We start from the raw sequence: 21,624 nt of genomic DNA, 5'->3' as shown, positions 1-21,624 counted from the left end.
AAAGTTTAGAAACTTGAAATTTTAATAAAATGTTTCTTATACATTAATTTAAAATCAGCTAAGAAAAGGTTTAACGAAATTCTATTGGAAACGGGTGGAAGTCATTAAAAGAAGCATATTTTGTAAGCTCTTGTAGATATAAAATTTAACCGAAATATTTATTTGGCATAATAAAAATACCACATGAAATTACACCTATACACAGTACTCGGGAATAAATATTACACATCGACTTTCGGAAAGAGACAATCGGCTAATTTCGGCTTTGCAGAGCATTATCTCTGTCGCACGTGCTCTAAGATGCCGAGATTAGTCAACTGTCTCTTTCCAAAGGTCGATGTGCAATATTTAATAAGCGGGCCATGCAAAATGGGCGTTGAACAACTCGTATATACTTACACATATAGCATTGTTATCAATCGTAGGATAGAAGTATCTGTACTAATTCGTACTAAACCGTATTATCAGTATCTCAAAATCGAACCAGGAAAATTTTAGAACATATTTCTTATCAACAACAGTTACATAATGGATAAGATTTTAAACAAATTCTTTATTTAAACACATGATGTTTTAAAAATTAGAAACGCGAGGGCTTTGAACATGAGATCACTGAATAGAGTACATTAGTATTTCAATTGTAAATGTTTATCAGAGTAGCGCATTATCGTAAGTTATTCCGAAGTGTGGCAACTTTGGCTCCATTTCAATGTATACCATACACACAGACGTAACAATTTTTTGTTCGTTCTTACAAGTTTTTCTTATTCCATAAAAAAATCAGAGTTACCCTATTTTTCATGCAAACCTAATGTCTATGAATGTGTACTATTTGTACACAAGTAATAATAAAAATTTTCAACATTCAAAACTCGACATTACTACACTGCTATAAAGTTTAAATTGTAACGGCACTTGAGTTCGGATTATTTGAAAAACGAACGCATCTCCTATGTGTGAGTGTCGTTGGCTCACACGGGGTGATTCTATTCAAATAAATTATTATTTTTTAATAAAGATAATTTTTTTAAAGTAATTAATCATATGTACTATATTTAACTCTCTTCAATTCTTGACTTGACAAATTCTTGACTCCCTCAAAATCGCTACCATGAACAGTCCTGTGCTACCCACATCCAGCTAAAGATAAAAAAGTTAAAATAGAATAAAGCATGGTGATTAGTAATAGGTTAAAAGGTATAGTTTTAAAAGGGTGAATATATAGCTCCTGTGTCAGTATAAATGTTTAAACCCTTTGCTACTACTTCTAATCATCCTGTATAAAGTTGTCACTTTGGAATCCGAACTCGGTTAGCAAGTATAAATGTTTTTGACTTTAAATTCGCTGTTATACCACGTGAAAAGTGTATACCACGTTAGTAGATAATAAATAATATAAGAATACATAAAATTTATTTATTCTTTTTCTTAGGATGCCCAATAATGCAAATGGTAAGTTTAAAGTAAAAAAAAAAGTTCAATCTTTAGGAACGGACAGTAAAATAAAATAATTAGTATGTTTATTATTTCTGAAACCATTGATTTTTGGATAGGGTGTACCATACATTATTTGGACAAGGAATAAGCAATATATTCCCTGTTTTAATGGTATTATACCTATTTACAATCATTCTTTGTACTAAATATAATCAATACAAAAAAGAGAAAATTTGTCACTGCGGAGAATATATGTGCATATTATTTACTCAGCCGCTTGGTTGGTTCCACAAAAACTTGTAATTTAAATGTGAGAAGTGAAGAAACTATAAATTCATGTTACAAGTCCGCTTACACCACGTAACTCATGTCTGTATGTTTACATTTGGGTTCTTTACGCCATCGATTGTGGAACCAAACGGAACCCTATTAAGTATTGTGTCGACATATATATATGTTACTCATTTATTAGACCACAATATATTCAAATCAAATTATAAAATTATGTTGAGTTTACCACCTGTTCTGATTAAATGCCTCAGATCTTAGAAAAACAGATGAAACTAACTCAACGGGACTTTTAATAATATTATATTACATATCGAATAAACATTGAAATAGACTGGAGGCAAATGTAATTCTCAAAATAACACAGATTGTCAATAAGACAGCTATGTCATTTAGAATTTTGTAAACCTTACCAAGTCGTCGTTAATAACTGTCTTCAAAATATTCCCGATATATACTGGCCTGATAAAGTCTCCAACGTAGATCTCTGGAAACGCTGCGTTGAGATGAACTAGATAGGCAACACGCTCCGAAGGGACCTAATCATATACCGAGGCAAGCCCTAGAATGGAATCTTAAGGAAAGTGAAGACGTGGCTGCCCAAAGCAAACCTGGCGAACGATCACTGCAGAAGTGAAGGCAGTTGGAATAACGTGGAGCGTAGTAAAGCGAAGCTCTAGACCTCTCGGGATGGCGTCGTCCTGTGGACGCCCTCTGCCCCATTTTGGGGACACAGGAATAAATGAAAATGACCTTAGAATACCAAAGTTGTTTGACATTATTTTGAAATCTATCCAAAATAAAAGCATCTAATTCCGCGGTATGCGAACTTTGCATTAATTGGCGATGTACTAACACTAACTTCTATCGTTGGTTCCGTAGATGGTGCAAGATGCTTCTCTCTAAACTGGAGAAATGTTAACAGATCAGATTTTGGTGGAAAAAATTAAAGGAGAGCCAAAATGTTCACAGAAATCAGAAGCAACATGTCATTTTATGCTTTCGAATAAAAGATTTTAATCTATTCATATAAATAAAAATAAATAACCAAATGTATAAAAGTACAACTCTTCAACGATTCTTATATTTCGACTATTTTTTTGAATAATTTGACATAAAATATAAAAAATCCGTGGAAAATAGTAACAAAACTTTACTTTTTTTTATATAAGCTACTAAGTGAATCTATGCCATCTATCCCTAGCCATAAAAGATTTCACGTCAATCAAAGCAAAAAAATTGAATTTATAATTAAAATAAAAAATTGCGTGGCATTAAGTGTGCTAATGAAAATATAATCACATTGTTACAAAAGTCCCACAGTAAACGAAACATAAAACAGACTTATGTTAGTAATCCTTGTAAATTATGAAGACAATAAATAAATTAAAAGAGTATTTACTCTGAAATATATTTTTACTATTTCTCCAAGTCAATCATTTTTGACAGTAAGTCTGGGCAATTAATAAATAGTGAAATTTATGTATTACACTCATTACATTCCTCTAACAGTACATTCTATATATAACAATAAGAATTATATATATTCTTATTAACAATAAGAATTTTTAAAACACTTACCTCAACAATGAACGTGATGAAATCCAAAAATATTATAATTTAAGACACAAAAACTTTGAACACGTTGAGTTTGAGAATGTACGAAAATGGTGCGAGTTGATCGGCGCGCGATTGGTCGTTCCGAATTAATTCAAATTTCGAATCGCACGGAACGCGGCGTCTGTTTTATTTTGTTTTTAAATATTTTTCGTGTTGAAATATTAAAGTTATCAATATTACCAACCTATTTAAATTCTATTTTTAATGTTCAATTAAATTTTCACAAATACAGAGGCAAATTTTAATGCTTTTTTTTAAATAGGTTTATTATTCTTAATTTACAAAATGTATACACATCAAGATAAATATAATATATCGATATTAAAGCTGTTCCTCTGTTGTTCAACTGAAGTCAAAATATCATCAGGACAAAGTAATGGTATAGAACTTCCATTACTTATAAATATACTCATATTTCGTTGATACAGAATGATTAGCTATAGGTGTAAAAGTTTTAAAAAAGTGAATGTAGAGTTCAATTGACGTCAATTTTTATGGTACACGCCATCCAAAAATCAATGGTTTCAGAAACAATAAATAGAGTAATATTTAAACTTCGGATAACTGCACATAAAAAATTAATATTGTTCACTATCTGCCTCGTAGACTTATTACCATGAGAAATCATTGGCTTGTCGCAATCCTATACAAAAAATAAATTTATTTCACTTATTTCGGAGTGATTACTTTACACAGATGATTGTAAATAAGTTTTTACAACGCTTTAAAGGTTTTTGCTGACTAATCAGCTATACATTCGCCCATTTAAAACTTTTACAGTTGCAAAAAATCATCCTGTATATTAAGATGTATCATAGCGTAGCGTATATGTACGAAAGGTACTTCAGAATGATAATAAAAAGGTATGTAATGCCGTTTCCTTAATAATACAATCGTTTAAAAAAATATGTTAAAAAATTATAACCAAAAATAAACAGGTTTTTAAAATTAAAATTTCAATATTTATTTTTGTATTATATAAAATAAAAAGCAGTTTACTAATTCAATAATTCATGTGTTTATATAATAAAGAGTGAGGGACGTATAAATAATAATCTACAGAGCGCTAATCAGACGAATATTTTTCGCGTTTCGGAGTGATTCAATGTGATATTAAAATAACCTTATTTGTTTCGACCGTGCTCCAAGTTTAACATCTACTAGGCATCGCTCGAAGTATGGTGACAATGCAATAATATTTTTATTCAGGACTCGATATTTTAAATATTTATTAAATTTATGTTGAGACATCTACTTGAGTTTTGTTAAATGATATATATATATATATATATATATATATATATATATATATATATATATATATATATAAAAGTTTTTTTCGTGTGATTAAACAGATATTGTTCAAGATGCATAAGTTAAGACGTTTAAAATTTCTTTATTGAAGGTAGACATTTATATGCACTTTTAATTCATTGATTATTTTAATATTATAAGTAGTAAGGTACCACCAGCTTGACATGCTGATCTGTCGAGAAGAGCCGATCAGAAACTCAACTGTTGCTCTTTTTAAATGAAATATAACAATATTTGATACATACATGATACAGAAAATATATCTCCCAGATCTTTTTACAAAAAGACTTACTAGAATTTAAAAAACATACATAAATTAAAAGATTTATTTTTAAATTTAGATACTCCTTGTTAATCATGGTTTATTAATACATAATTTAGTTTACCTAGTTCACTTATAAAACAGTAAAGTTAATTCTAGAAGCATCTATTATCAAAATAAATATTCTGTTTGTTGTATATATAGAGATAAAGGCAATTAAAAGTTTAAATTCCCACGTTAATAAATGAAAAATTCACGTATACATTATTAATTTGATATCATCGCATCTAACATTTTTAAATTAAATTCGTTTAGTCCACTGTGTAAAGCAATTAACATAGCGACACTAGCAACGAACGCTTTTTGTGGAAATCTAGTGCTGCTAAAAATAAATTAACTAAAACATTTGAGGTCGCAGTATAAGCGAAATTTCGAGATAATGAACTGGTACCAGCGTTCCGCAGCGCTAGGCTTGGGTTCTGCATATACTGATGTGATTATCCTCAAGCTATAAGTCTTTGTTAAGGAAACTTAAATGAAGAATCATTTAATAATCGTGTAGCAATTCTGTCAAATAATTTCAAACGACACGCTGTTATCTGTTCAACGAAACTATTTATATACATTATTTCAGACTTTGGACATTAGCACGTTATATCATGATGATGATGCAGAATGCCTTTGCTTTTTTAATTAAAAATATCGAGTGGCTCTGTAAACATGATCTTAGTCTTCTTGTCATTTCATATAAAGAATGTAAATGTCATGTTATGTCAAACAAATGGATATTTATAAATAATTTAATTAATAATGAGTTAAATATATTAATAATAACTATAAATGATTAGTTACAACATCGTTTGAACTACATTCGTTTCTTTTGTATCCCACCAATCATTATAGGTATTTAAAATAAATATCACAAATGTATAAATACGTTCCACCGTGAGCCGCTGCTGTTACAGGGCTGTCATATTGCAGTTATTTTATTTAAATATTTTTCTGTTAAAATTAACATATGTACTAGGATAAATTATTTTGCTTGTATATCTTTAATCATTTATTTTTATTTAATCAGTATAAAACTTTGTAATGCAATAAATTAAGACTTCTTTTAGCTAAGCTTTCTCTTACCTTTTAGTAATTTAAGTCAAATACTTCTTTTTACTTAGAGGTGAATATTGATTTTTACAAATTTAATTAATAGCGGCAAGTTTCCTTGGTATAATTGAGGTATGTTTAAATGGAAGTTTCTATATGGCTATAATAATAAAACTTTCGGTTTTTTTTGTTTTAATTTTAAATTAAATAGGCATATTTCGTAGCGAGCACAGGAGTGTTTTTTTAACAGAGCAGTGTACCTCATTGTTATAAAAGCATTTTATTATAATAATTCATGCTACATAGATAATTTGATACTTTACTTTAGTCTGTCATTAAAAAATGAAACAGTTAAGCAGCTAGAGTAGAGACGTAATTGTATTTTCTTATCTACTGCGAAAGTCATGCGCTGCTTACAACTATTTGTTACTATTGTCGTGAACATTTAAATATTTTTTTTTATAATTATTAATACAATTTATGATGTATTTCTTGATAATGATTATTTATTAATGAAACTATTAATTGAGTAGTGACTATATCATTTACGATATATTTTTTTTAATTCAATATTTAGTAATTGATTGAATTGATTGAAAGGTTTGCGGAATAATGAAAACTTCTTTCTAATACATGATGCTTTAAAATTATTATTTGAAAAATATAAGTACACTACATAAATGTTTCTCGATTTGTTTTTAGAATATATTCAATAAGCATACTATACAAAATAATATTTTAATTTTATTATAAGCAAATCCTTTTCAACTGTTTTACACAAACGTCAAATATAACAAAATTATAATCAATGACACAAATACATTGACGAATAAATAAACATTACTAGGAATACGGTAATACAATTTCAAAATCAGTTTACAATTTTTGTTGTTTAGTACCTTTGAATGTATTATTTAAATATTTCGCTATTTAGGGAGAGGGACGCTGACGGTCTTAACGTAGTTAATAACTGGAACAGCAGCCAACAATATACTAGTATCAAATAATGTATTTTAAACTAATAAATAAATAAATATAGTGATGAGAGACAGCCCTGTACTATGTGCGAGCGGGTAAGAAACAGGGAGCACACAGACGCGCGCCGGCCGCGTTCAGAGACGGCCGCGTGCTGCCAGCGAAAACGCCCCCGCGCGCGTGTTTTGACTTATTTTCGTCAAACGTACGCCATATTGTTTTATTGTGTTCAATAATCAGCATTTTATTTTGATAATTTCACTTATTCTCACAAACGAAACGGCAGTGAGTCAACTATTACGACATACTCAAGTGTTTTAAATATACACACACATATATACATATATGAATATATATTAATTCTCAATTACATTACACCGTGTTTATATTCCTTAACAATAATGATAGTGGGTATATTTGTATGTTAATTAAATACGTTGTGATATCTTAGGTGATCGAATCAATTGTTGTTAGATAATGTATCGTTGAATTATTCTTAATTATCGTTATTTCGATTGTGTCTAAAAATACGGTACGGAAAAATAAGCGAGTGTTGTAAAATTAGTGCATCGGCCACATTGATATGTGAAATTTCAGTGCATTCAGTGAATATACAATTGCATCGAAATGTGATCAATTTGTGCTGTTGAGTGCATACGTGGATATTTCTTTGTCTATTTGGATTACATACTGATATGGAGAAGCCGTCTTACAAGGTATGCTTTAACATACATCATAATTAATAAATTTAAAATATACATATATATTAAATATCGCGAATTACTTTAATTTAGTTCATAAATATATTTATAAAGTATATAATTGAAAAAAATTATTTAATATGCAACGAACGTAAAATCAACTGATGACGTCATCAATTGTTATTTCCTAAGATTATCTTAGAGAATAATTAGCTTGACCCAGATGTTATAATCATGGTGAATGCGAGTGAGACCATCCGTGAATATAATCAAAATATCAAGTGAAATTAATTGTTTGATAAATGTAAAGAAATATTGATGTATATGATATATAGCCCAACAACTCTACAGTATCAGTAAGCAATAGTGTTGGGCATCTATTCTTATCGATACTTTTTAAACTAGTGAAGTCTTTTTTTTTAAATAAAAATTACGATATTTAGTATACTCGAATAAGAATCGATATTTTTGTTTTATTTATATCCATATCTGAATAAATATCTTTATAAATGATAAACGGTATTGACGTGGCGTTGAAAAGATTATTCGATATTGAAATCATGATTTGGGAAAATCGTATTTGCATTGATGTTATGTAAACCGTTTCTCATCTTTACTCGGTTGTTTTAAAGTCGAAGATGCAATAGAAGTTTATTATTTCCTCTTAGTTTCGCCCGCGGGTTTATCTGCATATTATTTTTTATAGTATAATAGTTATTTTTATTTTTTAAATCTTTTTAATTTAATCTAAAGATTTATTTATTCCATGTTTAAAAAACGAACACATTTAATTCCAGGTTATAAAAATTAACGCGTGCTTATTTTTTTTTCAAGTTTTTATTAGTTGTATCACGATAATCTATATTTATAGCTGGAATTTCTGCTAATTATGAATTTGATTAAAAAAAAAATATTGCTTTTATCTACTTTGTGAGTAAGGATCAATAATAAGAATTTTAAGAGTATACGGAGAATTGTGAATGCGTTCATTTGTCAACAAGAAGTTTTAAAACTTTGATATGTATATCAAATCACTCTATACAGAGTGATGACTCTGAAATATGTTTCATTATATATTTTTTTCTATTAGAATGCGATAAATTTTGATTGTAGTCTGCGAACTATTTTAAAAATGATAGATAGTAAACAATAATTATTTGAATATGCAGTTATCTGAATTTTAAAAACGCCTATTCTTACTATGTTATCATTAGGATATATATATATATATATATATATATATGTATATATATATATATATATATATGTATATGTATATATATATATATAGATATAGATTAAAATAAAAAAAAAATAATTTTTAATTTGATACTTTCACCAGAATTTCCTTTTTTTTAAATAACATAGAAATATATTTTAATCGTTAAAACTATTATGTTTATATATATATATATATATATATATATATATATATATATATATATGTGTATATATATATATATATATATATAATAGTTTTTTTGCGTGTAATTAAACATTGATATTGCATAAGTTAAGAAGTTTTGTAAGCATATTTACGATTAATCAAATTAGAAATTCAATATGTATTTTTTTTAAATCTATCTTTGTTATTTATTCATCACCATAATCATCATTTAAAAGTGCACCGCTGGAAATATGTTCCGGCCATGAAACGGTTGGATGCAACGTGCGTTCAGCTTGTTCCGTCGACCTTCAAAAGGTCGTCTGTCCATCTTGTGCTATATAGCAAGCCGATTTAAAGCGATGATTTATAAACAAACACCCTGTATTGATTGTAAAATTAAAGTCATTTATATATATTTTTAGTGAGTTTAATTAAAAAAAAAACTATTTCGTGAAGTCATTAGAGAACAGGTTATCTCTTAATGATACAAGTTTCGTAAGAAGCGTTTGTTAATTGATTAAATTCGAAATTTAAAATACAGGCTACAATTATGAGGGTACATTGATGGTAGATATTACCTTCGACAGGTCAGTGGGAGGCATTATGAAACAATAAATTTTTCACGCGATTCTCAAACTGGTACGTGAGGTCCAAATATATGTAGAAGAAATAGCTTCTGTAACTTCTCTGAAAGTTTCAGAGCATACTGTTACGTACTGTGGGTTTCTGATTCGGAATGATACACCACCGGTTTACAAGGAGTCCTTTATTCACAAATCAGATGGTCACCCTACTTTAACACAAAGTATACTTTCGCTTAGTCCAAACTACGCTTCCAAATCACTGTCCAAATAACTTACCAAATAGTCACTTTGTATCACTGATCGCAGAACTGTCGACGCGTGGAGTACACCTATTTATACTACGGATAAGGTTCTATTAAGTTCGAGATAGTACTCTTGTTAGGATTTCCGAGAACCGTACACAAAAAGCTATAAATAACTTCAAGGTTACACGTGGTCACGGCAATTCTTGATCCTAGGGTTCCGTGTTTATTGTTTAGAGGGTTCTGTAACTCGTGCTTTGTAATGATACTCTTGTATTTAAATAACAACGTAAGGTTTTTTTTGGACCGGATCGTCACCTACACCAAATGGCATTCTAAGATTCCTCGAGGTGGTAGGGCGCAGACTGCGGCTAGGCCAATATCTCTTTTAAAGTACCGAAGTTCCAGGGCTCCCGGGAGAGCCTCGCCTAGGGCTATAAAATACTAATTAATTATATTGGGAGGACCGAGATCGCTTCGGTGAACGGTTTCATGGAGTGACTAGGTTCAGGGTCTCCCATGGAGACTTCGGCCTCCTGGACTCTCGTTAATATTATCCGCTTTGCATTCCGCCACAAAGTAAAAAACAACCCTACAATCATCAGTTAAGGCTCAAAATAAATATATTCCGTTTTTCATTCGTTCAATAAAAATATTTAATAGAAAAAATGTCGCATTTAAATTTATACATTTATATAAAAAAAAAAACTTTAAATCATATTGACAATAAGTGTATATAAAAAATGATGAATAGAACAATGACATATTGTATAGAAGCTAGAATCAAACTGATTTTAACATATCTATACAAATAAATAAAATAGTAGTGTCTGTATGTAATATTAAAATACATACACGTGTATTATCGAATAAAGATTGGCAATAAATAGATCTGGAGAGAAACGAGACACATTTTTATTATTATTTATTCCGTGAACAGATATCGCATAAATGTCTCACGTAGGAAATAAATCAAAGCCTTACGGAGTATGAAAGAATTGGTAAATCTATAACCATTATTTTTCGTATTATGATATATTGGTTCAAAATTGATTTCCTAGCTTGAGATTAGTTAGAATTCGTTAGGAGTTAAATTTTTTTTAGTTACAATGTCGCTGATCAGTTTTAGCTACTAGATAAATATTGCACATCGACCTTTGAAAAGAGATAATCGGCTAATTTCGGCTTCGTAGAGCGTTATCTCTGTCGCACGAAATACAAACTGTTCGGTATCTATTAGGTGCTGTTACAACAAGTATCATTTGCTTCTTTTGATCATAATATTTATTCTTTGTATAAAATACATCAATTTTTGTATAAGTGGTGGCTTTAGGTTGGGGTAAAATAAAATAAAAAAATATGTTCACGTTATGTTTACGTATTTAATTATATAGGAAAATTACCACTGTACATAATTATTATTAAAAACGCCATTATACCTATTGTTAAAATGAAACATTGTAATAAAAATGAAATAATTATTTATATATATTATATTTAACCTCAATACCTGGGGTAGCCAAGCTCTTTGAAAGTTCGAGCCATTGTTCGAAATTTGAAATTTTTGGCGAGCCGCAATTAAATACGCATTTAAAACGCACAAACGAACTTTTTTTAAATATTATATTTATTGAAATTATTTAATCAAAAGTACAAAATATGTGCATAAAAGCTAGATATAACGTATATGATAGCGCACGTATATGACAGCACTCCTAATGATACTTAAGATGCCGGTTAGTTAATTACGATCGCTGTTTGGATTTCGCTAGTTCTATGGTGGAATAATAATAATTATTATTCACGCCAGTAATTTGTTTCGATTTCCCAGGTGCTGACATTGGTTATATAAATTTAAATATTGCAATAATTCGACAATCAATCGGAGACAAAAATAATCGTTCAGGGTCCCATGTGGCTTGCGGGCCGCAGTTTAATCACCCCTGATATAAATAAGTAAAATTCATATAAAAATATAAATTCAAATTAGGAAAAAAGATCAATTTTGTAACTATTCCTCGCTACCTGAAATCTTTATGTGAGAAGTATTAAAATTAGAATTAAAAAAATAAGGAGAATTCGTATTATAATAAAATTTTACCTCAAAGCGTTATTTTACAATAAAAAAAAGAGTTTGATGTATATCGATATTATTTTAGGTGCTTATCGATAATACCGTGTCCCATCACTAGTGGATCGCCTTCCATTCGTATTATAAGCAGTTTCAGTATATTTTTTTTTCGTCGTTGCGTCGCGTTTGGCATTCGGACATTCGCTCACCATCCGCGGTCACTGTTCCTTAATTACCTTGTGTTACTTCCATATTACAATAATAATTCTTTTTATTCTCCTCGTTTACATATTAATATATATAATATACAGTATGATTGGTAATAGGCGTAAAAGTTAGCACAACCTTTTTTAAAAATTCAATATCATTGTAATTTTTTTTAAAACCATTGATTTGGTTTTAAAAAAAATTACAATGATAATATAGGAGTTCGAAATTCGAATTACTACATATTAAAATAATTTTTTGTTTATTATCTGTCCCTGCAGACTTTGTAGTGCCATAAGTTAAAGCCCTTGTCGCATTACAATAAAAAAAATATTGTAACATATTTCAAAATTATCGCTACATGTACAGTATGATTCAAAATAGTTGCAAAAACTTTGAAGCTTTTTACTGATAAATATGCACAAATTTAAAGACTTTTACACCTATAACCAATATTTATTTATTTATTTACTTTATATAATCAATAGGATATTAAAAAATCAATTGATATAAGTAAATAATTCAAAGGTTGGTCTTATTGCAAATAGAGGTTTCTTCGAGACAACCTTTGGATGGATTTGGTTAATAAGGAAGAACGGAGCGATCGGTGATCAAGTAATAAGTGTCGGAAATGCATGTCATTCTACTACATACAGGGTGATTGATTATATGTGTAAAAAATTTACATGGGTGAATGTATATATGTATCTATTTTTTCATGATATTAAAACAATAAAATGTTGCCCACTGTAAGGCATGATCTTCCCCAAAGATATATATGGAGGGATAAACCATAATCGCCACGATTCGCGGGCGGGTTGGCGATTTCAGTGTGGTATTATGATACGCAGAATACGCTGCAGTACATCCTCTGGAAACTTGTTTCTGAGCAGTGGCAATCCAATACAATTAATGGTTTTAAATGTGAATTATATTATATTGTATACTGGGAATCGAATCGCAAGTCTCAGACTTCTACCGCTAAGTATGTTAAATAAATATAATAAAAAACTATTTAATGGAATCAAGCGTTACCTCGCGGAAGTCCATCCTAAGTAAGAAAAGGACCAATATTTAGCCACTTCCGCACATGCAGTGGTAGTCGTGCAACAAATTGCACCGCCCGCCAGCCCGCTGATAAATGCGTATGCGGCAAACAATGCGAATCACACAACCGCCACCGCTAAATCACTCAACACGTGTTTCACCCCTCCACGGGGCATCTTCAGGAGTTATGTTACACTTATTAGTGCCAAACACAGAGTCAACTAGTCACTAATTATCAGCGGGCTGGCGGGCGGTGCACTTTATTGCACGACTACCACTGCATGGTGCGGAAGTGGCTAAATATTGGTCCTTTTCTTACACAATAAAACAAATGCTAAGTAAAACTTGACAATGACACCGTGAATTGGTCGAAGTTATTATTTTATATTTTTGATCTGACGAAAGTTTTTTTTTTTGGAGAGAAAAGATCGTTATCGTTTCAGCGGTAAGACGTCCACAGCTGGGCATATGTATCTTCGATAGATTTCCAATAGGACCGTGTTTGAAACAGACTGCATCTAGCATATTTCGACTTTAACAATGTCATCTGTTCACCATCTCTAAGTCTTGATGCCCCAGCGACTACTTATTCTTGTTTATTATTAATATATTAAATCAATAAAAAAGTAATCACTGAAATATTTTATATTGTTTTATATATATGGGTCTGTTATATACACCACATACGTTCTAAAAAAGTTATTACGGTTTTATTGGAAGATTGTGAAGAAATATAAAGATGTGTTTACACATGCCTACTTTTTAATATGATGTATGTACAAAGCCTTTATTAACAGATAGTATACAATAATTAATTTTTATATATATTTTAGCAATCTTGATTTTGAAAAGGGTTTTTTTTAATATATTATCATTATGTATTATTTCTGAAACCATTGATTTTTGGATAGTGTGTAACATGTATACAATAGAAAATAAGCTATAAATTTATCTCTTTTAAGCTTTTATATATATATATGCTATCATCCTGTATAAATGATGACCAAAACTCTATTGTAATGCGACGGGGTAATAAATTCTAGCAGTACAAAGTTTGCATACAGATAGTAAACAATAAATTATTTTAATATATACGAATTTTGAAATACTTTTTTTTGTCATTTAATTTTGATATCAAATTCACTATACGTGTACTGCTTTATAGCATTATAGTGAACACCTATAACCAATCATCCTGTATAAAAAGTTAGCTCCGCAAATGACATAATATTACTCGATTACCACTTGCCTTTCCGTGGGACTACGTCGCGCGGCATCTCGGAGGGGAAGATCTACGCAGGGGGGTAGAGAGAGGGGGAGGGGGGGGGGGTTGTTATTCCCCACGAGGAGGTGACGGAACTCCTTCCGGTGCCAAACGACCGCTTACCTAAAATGAGGAAATGTGTTTCTTTAACACGAGAATTATTTAAGTTAGACAAATAGTTTTATAAGTTCAGCGATTGTCAAGTCGAGTTATATTTTATCTATTTGTACACGTTTGCGTTTTGAATATGTTATCTGTGATAAATAATTAAATATAAAATTAGGATGTCTGTGTGGAACTAATACAGTACTGTACCCGGCGATAAATATTGCACATGGACCTTTGGAAAGAGACAATCGGATAATTTCGCGTTATCGCTGTCGCAAGAAATACAACGACTGACAAAACGTCACATAGGTAGTGTGCGACAGAGATAGTGTTCTACGAAGCCGAAATTTGCCGATTGTCTTTCTAAAGGTCGATGTGCAATATTTATCGCCGGGTACTGTTCTGCGAGTCATATGAATGTAAATTAATTTATTTTATGTAACTTGAGATTTTCCGTCTGATTAAAAATAGTTTTTATGTTTAACTTAATTATATATATATATATATATATATATATATATATATATATATATATATATATATATATATATATATATATATATAATTTATTAAGTGTTGCCAACAAATTATATACAAACATAAAGCAATTATACATGACATTATGTAATAGATAATTGTAATTTGAATAACAGGCAACCACAAAATGCGCTAGGTTTAAAAAAATCTAATTTAAACATATATATAAACATATTTAACTGCGTACCATAATGTGATATTAATAATGCTAATTATCCTTTAATATACCAGTTATATTCGCATTTTTTATTTATAAATAATAACAGACATACAAATTAAAAAAAAAAAAACAAAAAACATACTTATAATGATTAGACATACATATAAACATTTAGTAGATGTTCTGAATAATGTGTGCGTATGTGAGTCCGGAAAAAGCATATTCCGAGTGGAAAAAGCGTTGGTAAGATTGAGTTTTATCAGACGGGGATTACATTGAAGGGGATGAAATTGATTTGGAAGAATAAATAAAGAATTTACGTTACACATACATACATTTACTTTTGATTACAATGTTACATAGGCCTTGAAAATAGGTTATTATTATATCTGATATCTTCGTCAATACATATATATATTTATATATATATATATTTAATGGAGTCAGGCGTTACCTTGCGGAAGTCCATCCTAAGTAAGAAAAGGACCAATATTTGCCTATGTACTCTGTGTTTGGCACTAATCGATGTAACATAACTCCTGAAGATGCCCCGTGGAGGGGTGAAACACGTGTTGAGTAATTTGGTGGTGGCGGTTGTGTGATTCGCATTGTTTGCCGCATACGCATTTATCAGCGGGCTGGCGGGCGGTGCATTTCATTGCACGAATACCACTGCATGTGCGGAAGTGGCTAAATATTGGTCCTTTTCTTACTTATATATACATGTAAGTAGAAGAATATATATATATATATATATATATATATATATATATATATATATATATATATGTACATAAAAAAATGAACACCAATCATACCAACACTTACTATGTCCCTATTTTTACTATACGAGACACCACATGTTTGCCCCGACATATTTACTGTTTAAATGTATGAAATATGGTTGTTAAGAATAAAATAAAAATTAAATTTGATTATAAATAGGAAAAGAGAAGAATAGTAAATTAGTTAGTATTAAAAATCTGGAAGTCAAATGTCTAAAAGCAATAAGGATGATTTATGTATTTTCATTATAAACGTTAAAATGGGTCTTTTGAGTCATATTATATTTAGTGTTAATAATCAATTGAAAATATATTATATATAATAATTATAAGATGTTAAGTAATAATGCAATTTGGAAAGTAATTGTGACAATTGTATTAAGGGCCCCTGTGAAAGTTATTTAAAAGGCTAAGTTTTGCTTTTTGGAAATCATAGTGTGTTTCCAACCTTACGTCTTTATTTTTGGTTGAAAGATGTCATAATGACTTTAAAATGCTACTATTTAATACTATTTACCATTAACCCTTTCCACTCCAATGTCGATAATGAATGAATGATTTTGTTCCACAAGCTCTACTGTCGAGTGATACTCGACATGGTGTAATACTTCTTTTTGCGGAAAATTTTAAAACAGGAAAGATTTTTGTTACTAAAATGTTTGAATCACGAATGAATGAAACATATTCTAGAATCGCAAGATACTATAATTCAATTAAATTTTATCGATGCTACATAACAGCCTTGGAGTGGAAAGGGTTAAAACAGGTCCTCCAATCTTTCTTTTCCTTATACTAAGAATCAGTAAATAGTACAAAGTATTTTAGGGAGACCGGTAAGTAATGTCGTTTCTGACGACACATTTTACAGAAAAACCGATTGATTTGTTACCGCTCCGGCATTGAACGTTTGTATACTAGATAGCAAAAGGTTGTTGATAACGAATGTGAATATACTGTTGATTAGAAATAAAACCTTGTTAACAATGTAGTCGCGTGAATTTAACTTAAGAAAACGACATAACTATTTCATCACAATAGTTAATAAATTAATGCATTATTTTTATTGTATTCATCGGATAAAGAGAATTTTAGAAAATACACAGCTTATCTCATGAGTTATCGATAACACGGTTAGGATGTGTCTACATTGATGGTAAAAGTTAGTCTACAGCAAAGTTGCCCAAAATTTTTTGTGTCGTAGACCCCTTGCCATGTTTTTCCGTGTTGGTTAGACCCCCTACTTACCTGATATTGATTTCCTGTATATTTCTAACTGTAGTGAAGTTTAGTGTTAAAAACTTAAAGTAAAAACACATGTTAATTTATACATTTATTAATTGAATTTAAATTAAAACTACTCAAAATAAAATTTTGTATCTGTTATGTAAAATATACGTAACATTAAATAAACATAAAATAAACTATAAATAAAATAACATAAGCAATAAGTCAATATTTTTAGTGAGAAGGATGAACCTGATGCTTTAATAATAAATTATAAACATTTGGCGTCAATTTTGTAAGTAATTAAAGTAATTTTATAAACATATGTAATAATTTTTTTACTTCATAGGTACTTTTATAAATAATGTAAATGTTTTGATATTATAAGATAGTATGATGTAAGTAAATAGGTACTATTAGTATATGTGTTGAGATCCACTATCGTGGACCCCCATTTTCATTTCATGGATCCCCAAATTTTTTTTGGCTGACGTAGACCCCTTGCAGGTTGTCATAGACCCCTAGGGGTTGATATAGACCACTTCGGGAATCACTGGTCTACAGTCAGGGAAGAAAAAACAGTTAGTGTTGTTTCATCGCATAAAAATAATTTAAACATGATATTTATATAACAATTATTTTTTTATTAATGCATACATAGGCGACGTATTTATTTCTCCTGTACGTTTCCATTGACCGCTTCCGTCGTTCGTAATCCGAGCAGATGAACAGAGGGAACAATGCACCGAAACCTGCGAGAATGAGTCGTCTGTTGCCGCGATGAGGGCATAGCTTATACTCGCCGCTAATAATATTAAAAGCTAGGACGAGCGCGAATCAGATTCTAGCACTTTGGGTTCCGTATGTAATTTTATTTAGAAATTATTGTAGTCGATGATAGTTTACTGAAGTTAGAGATAGCGTTTAATATAGCTGTGTAGTAATGCAAAAATTTGTGTATTGTGTTTTAAAAGTTGATAATTAGTTAATATACAGACCCAATTGTCTTTTGTACCGTTGGGGTGTTCTGATGGCTAGAACGTTATGTTGTTAGACGAATATAAGAAGATTTCGTGTATGTTCCTGATTACTCATATTTCATGAATTAATCGCTGCGTAGGGCGGCCGCCCTGGTGGAAGGCGCTGAATGAAGGCTATGTCGAGCCATGGACATCCTATGGCTGAAACGATGATAATGATATTCTTTTATTGGAAGCACAAAACATACTGGCATAGCCCAGAGGGTTGGTGGCAGTTTGTACTGCAAATAGTGCTAAAAACGGCTTGACCCTGTGATTTTAAGGTTCTAAAGTAGAAACCGCGCATCGACAAGCGCAGTGTAGGTATATCCCCAAGTTGGTGAGATTACGTCAGTAATGTCAGAGTTGCTGATCTAGTTTGTCTTCCATCTCTCTGCATGCGCGCACATGTAAAGCGTGATCTCGATAGAGAGAGAGAGAGATACACATACATATGTATGTATACATGTAGATAAGTTTCTTCTTTTCAGCAGGTGGACGCCCACTGCAGAGCATAGGCCTCTCCCAAAGGTGGGCATAATGACCGGTCTAGTCCTGCCTGTTTCCAACGATTTCTCGCGACATTGACTATGTTGTTTGTTCACCTAGCGGGGAGCCTAATCCACCATCTGACTCTATTTACTAAGAAAATATGGTGCTATATTTTGATGTTATTAAAGAATATGTAGTATATGTATTAAAGAATATGTAGTATGTGAGAAGGAGAATACACACACACATTTGTGTGTGTGTGTGTATTCTCCTTCTCATTCGTGCACGCATGTCAGAGTGGTCATATCCTCCGGTTGGTTCTGGTGCTCCAGCTATTAAGCTGGTGCACAAGCTGCAATTAGAAATAAGTGTAAAAATTTAAAGCATTTATCTGATAAATGAGCTATAGATTCACCCTTTTAAAACTACGCCTATAACCAATCACCTCGTAGAGGCAAGTAACCCTGCTTCAAAACAAAGAGTTTGTATTTAACGAATAAGTTTAAATTTTATTGTATTAATGACGTCAATGTTGTGGTACAATCCCTTGTAAGGAAATCTGTGACCGCAGGGGTTCTGTTATGTTTAGTAAATAGAGTTCCATTTACATTACGTATATAAACAATACAAAGCTTCCTCGGATCACGATTAAAATAATAGTAAAAACAAGATGTTAAATGTGTTGGTATTTTTTTTACTTATTTTAATACTATGTAATTTGCATTCACATTTCCAAGGTTGAATTAACGCTAGCGCATTAAGTGTGTAATGGTATGTGCTATCAGCTTAAATAATTATTACTTTCACATGTGAACATATAATATGTATATATATTTATATATATATATGTGTGTGTGTGTGTGTATGTATATATATAGTCGACCCATAATTCCAAAAATAAAATTTTGCAGAGAGACGAAAATATAAATATTGGATATGTCTTAAAAATATATATAGATACATTTAAAATTACGTCTTTGTATAATTTGAAAGCTAATGTTATACCGAACAAACATTGAATATTTGTATTTGAAAGAAAGCTACTCGTATAATTTTTTTATATTCTTGTATGTGATGAAAAATAATATAACTTTGCCTATCTCCGCCATTTTTAGGTGATTAGTAAATTATGGAAAAAAATTATTAGGTGTATTGGGATTCATAGATTGCAACTATTTAAAAACCCGATAAAAATGATTACGGCTATTGCTTTTTTATTCTGCCACGCGGCGGCGGTCTATATATATACATATATATACATTTATATATATATATATATATATATATATATATATATATATATATACTTAGAACCCAAACCTAACATTTGGGGGCCTCTGGTACCTTCCCCATATGGACAAGGACTTCCCCATAAGGACTAATATAAAAATTATGTTTTTGACAGAATTTTTATAATTTCGTGCTCCTCTTTTATCCTTTACTCAGGTTTGAGGTGGCATGGTGCAGATGGCTTTGCATAAATGTCTTTTATAGTTCGCGAAGGTTAAGGACTTCTTTGGTAATCTAGGCTCGTGCCGTTACTTTCTACTGTATAAGAGTGACCTGGCCTGGCCTGGAGAGGGTACCTATGATTGGGCATTTGGACTAAAATGCGCCAAAGATTGAAGAACCTCGCCTTGGTCGGTACCATCATTTCAGAAAACGTTAGCGCTAGGATAAAAATCGATGAAGAAAATCCATCATCGCTTCTTAAAATATGTTATTGTTCTTAGTGAGGCAAAAAATAAATGAATAAAGTGAACACTCCGGAGTAAGTTTGTGTATACGGTACAAACTTTCTCAAGACATCTAGTGGTATATACTATACATATGATATTCGTCCGGTACCCATATGTTGTTTTTGTTTTTATGTGTTAAAAGAAAGTTAGTTAATTGCAATCTCTATTTGAACAGTACGTTATACACCTAGATACAAAGACATATATGTATAAATTTTGTATACTTAATACGCCCTTTGCAAGAGGCTAGGCTTCTCTCCGAGATATCTATGGGGGGGGATGGAGATCGCAGTGTAGTACAATATACGCACCAAGCAGAGAACGTGTTTGTGGGCATTGGCAATCCTATATAATTAATGCACAAAGTGTGAATTATACTCGTACAATACCGTTTTGTTTAGTAACAATAAAAATTTTATGAAATACAGAGGTTTTCGTGTACACGGGCCCCTAAGAATGCCACGGCTCAAGACCGCACGGACAGTCTATATGCGGCCGATGACGTCTCACCGCGTCCACGACTCGACTATACGCTACGCCTTTTCTTGATACTTGCTGTTGTTGCGACGACAATTATAAATACTTACGAAATTATATGACGGTGGCCGTGTTTTTTGTTATCCGTTTATGTTATAAAGGGTGATTGGTTATAGGTGTAAAAGCTTTTAAGGAGCGAAGGTTCATAATGGTTTCAGAACTAATAAATAACGAAATGAAAATATAGTATACATATTGAAATTAATTATTGTTTACTATCTATCCCTGTAGGATTTGTACTGCCAGAAGTTATTGGCCTATTGAAATAGAAAAAAAAATAATCAATGTTACATATTTTAGAGTGATCACTTTATACAAGTTGATTGGAAATTGGTTGCTGGCAAATGATTTATACATTTACCCCATTAAAACTTTAAAAGTCTCATTGATCATAAATCAGCCTGTATATTGCATATCAGAATAGACCTACATCACATCAAACGTCAAAGATATCCATCTCCAACATTGATTACTATCCTTCTCGTTTACTTCTAAGAATCGAACCTTCTTATCACTTCGTGAA

At 30.9% G+C, this 21,624-nt stretch overlaps 1 protein-coding gene across 1 annotated transcript in view; it reads left to right on the top strand.

Moving 5' to 3' along the window:
- Window positions 1–7,138: 7,138 nt before the first annotated feature.
- Window positions 7,139–21,624, top strand: part of LOC137926131 (AT-rich interactive domain-containing protein 5B-like) — an 88,812-nt gene continuing 74,326 nt past the window's right edge. The window contains exon 1 of the mRNA XM_068769661.1: window positions 7,139–7,713. Within this exon, the coding sequence (XP_068625762.1) occupies window positions 7,693–7,713 (21 nt within the window). The 5' untranslated portion in view covers window positions 7,139–7,692. The remainder of the gene's footprint in view (window positions 7,714–21,624) is intronic.

This window comes from Battus philenor, unplaced genomic scaffold (assembly GCF_028537555.1).
Source record: "Battus philenor isolate CCGP_79_NKW_IND1 unplaced genomic scaffold, ilBatPhil1.0.hap1 SCAF_29, whole genome shotgun sequence".
Taxonomy (NCBI): Eukaryota; Metazoa; Arthropoda; class Insecta; order Lepidoptera; family Papilionidae; genus Battus; species Battus philenor.
Note: the sequence above shows the minus strand (reverse complement) of the source record. Positions and strands in the feature narration are given on the sequence as shown.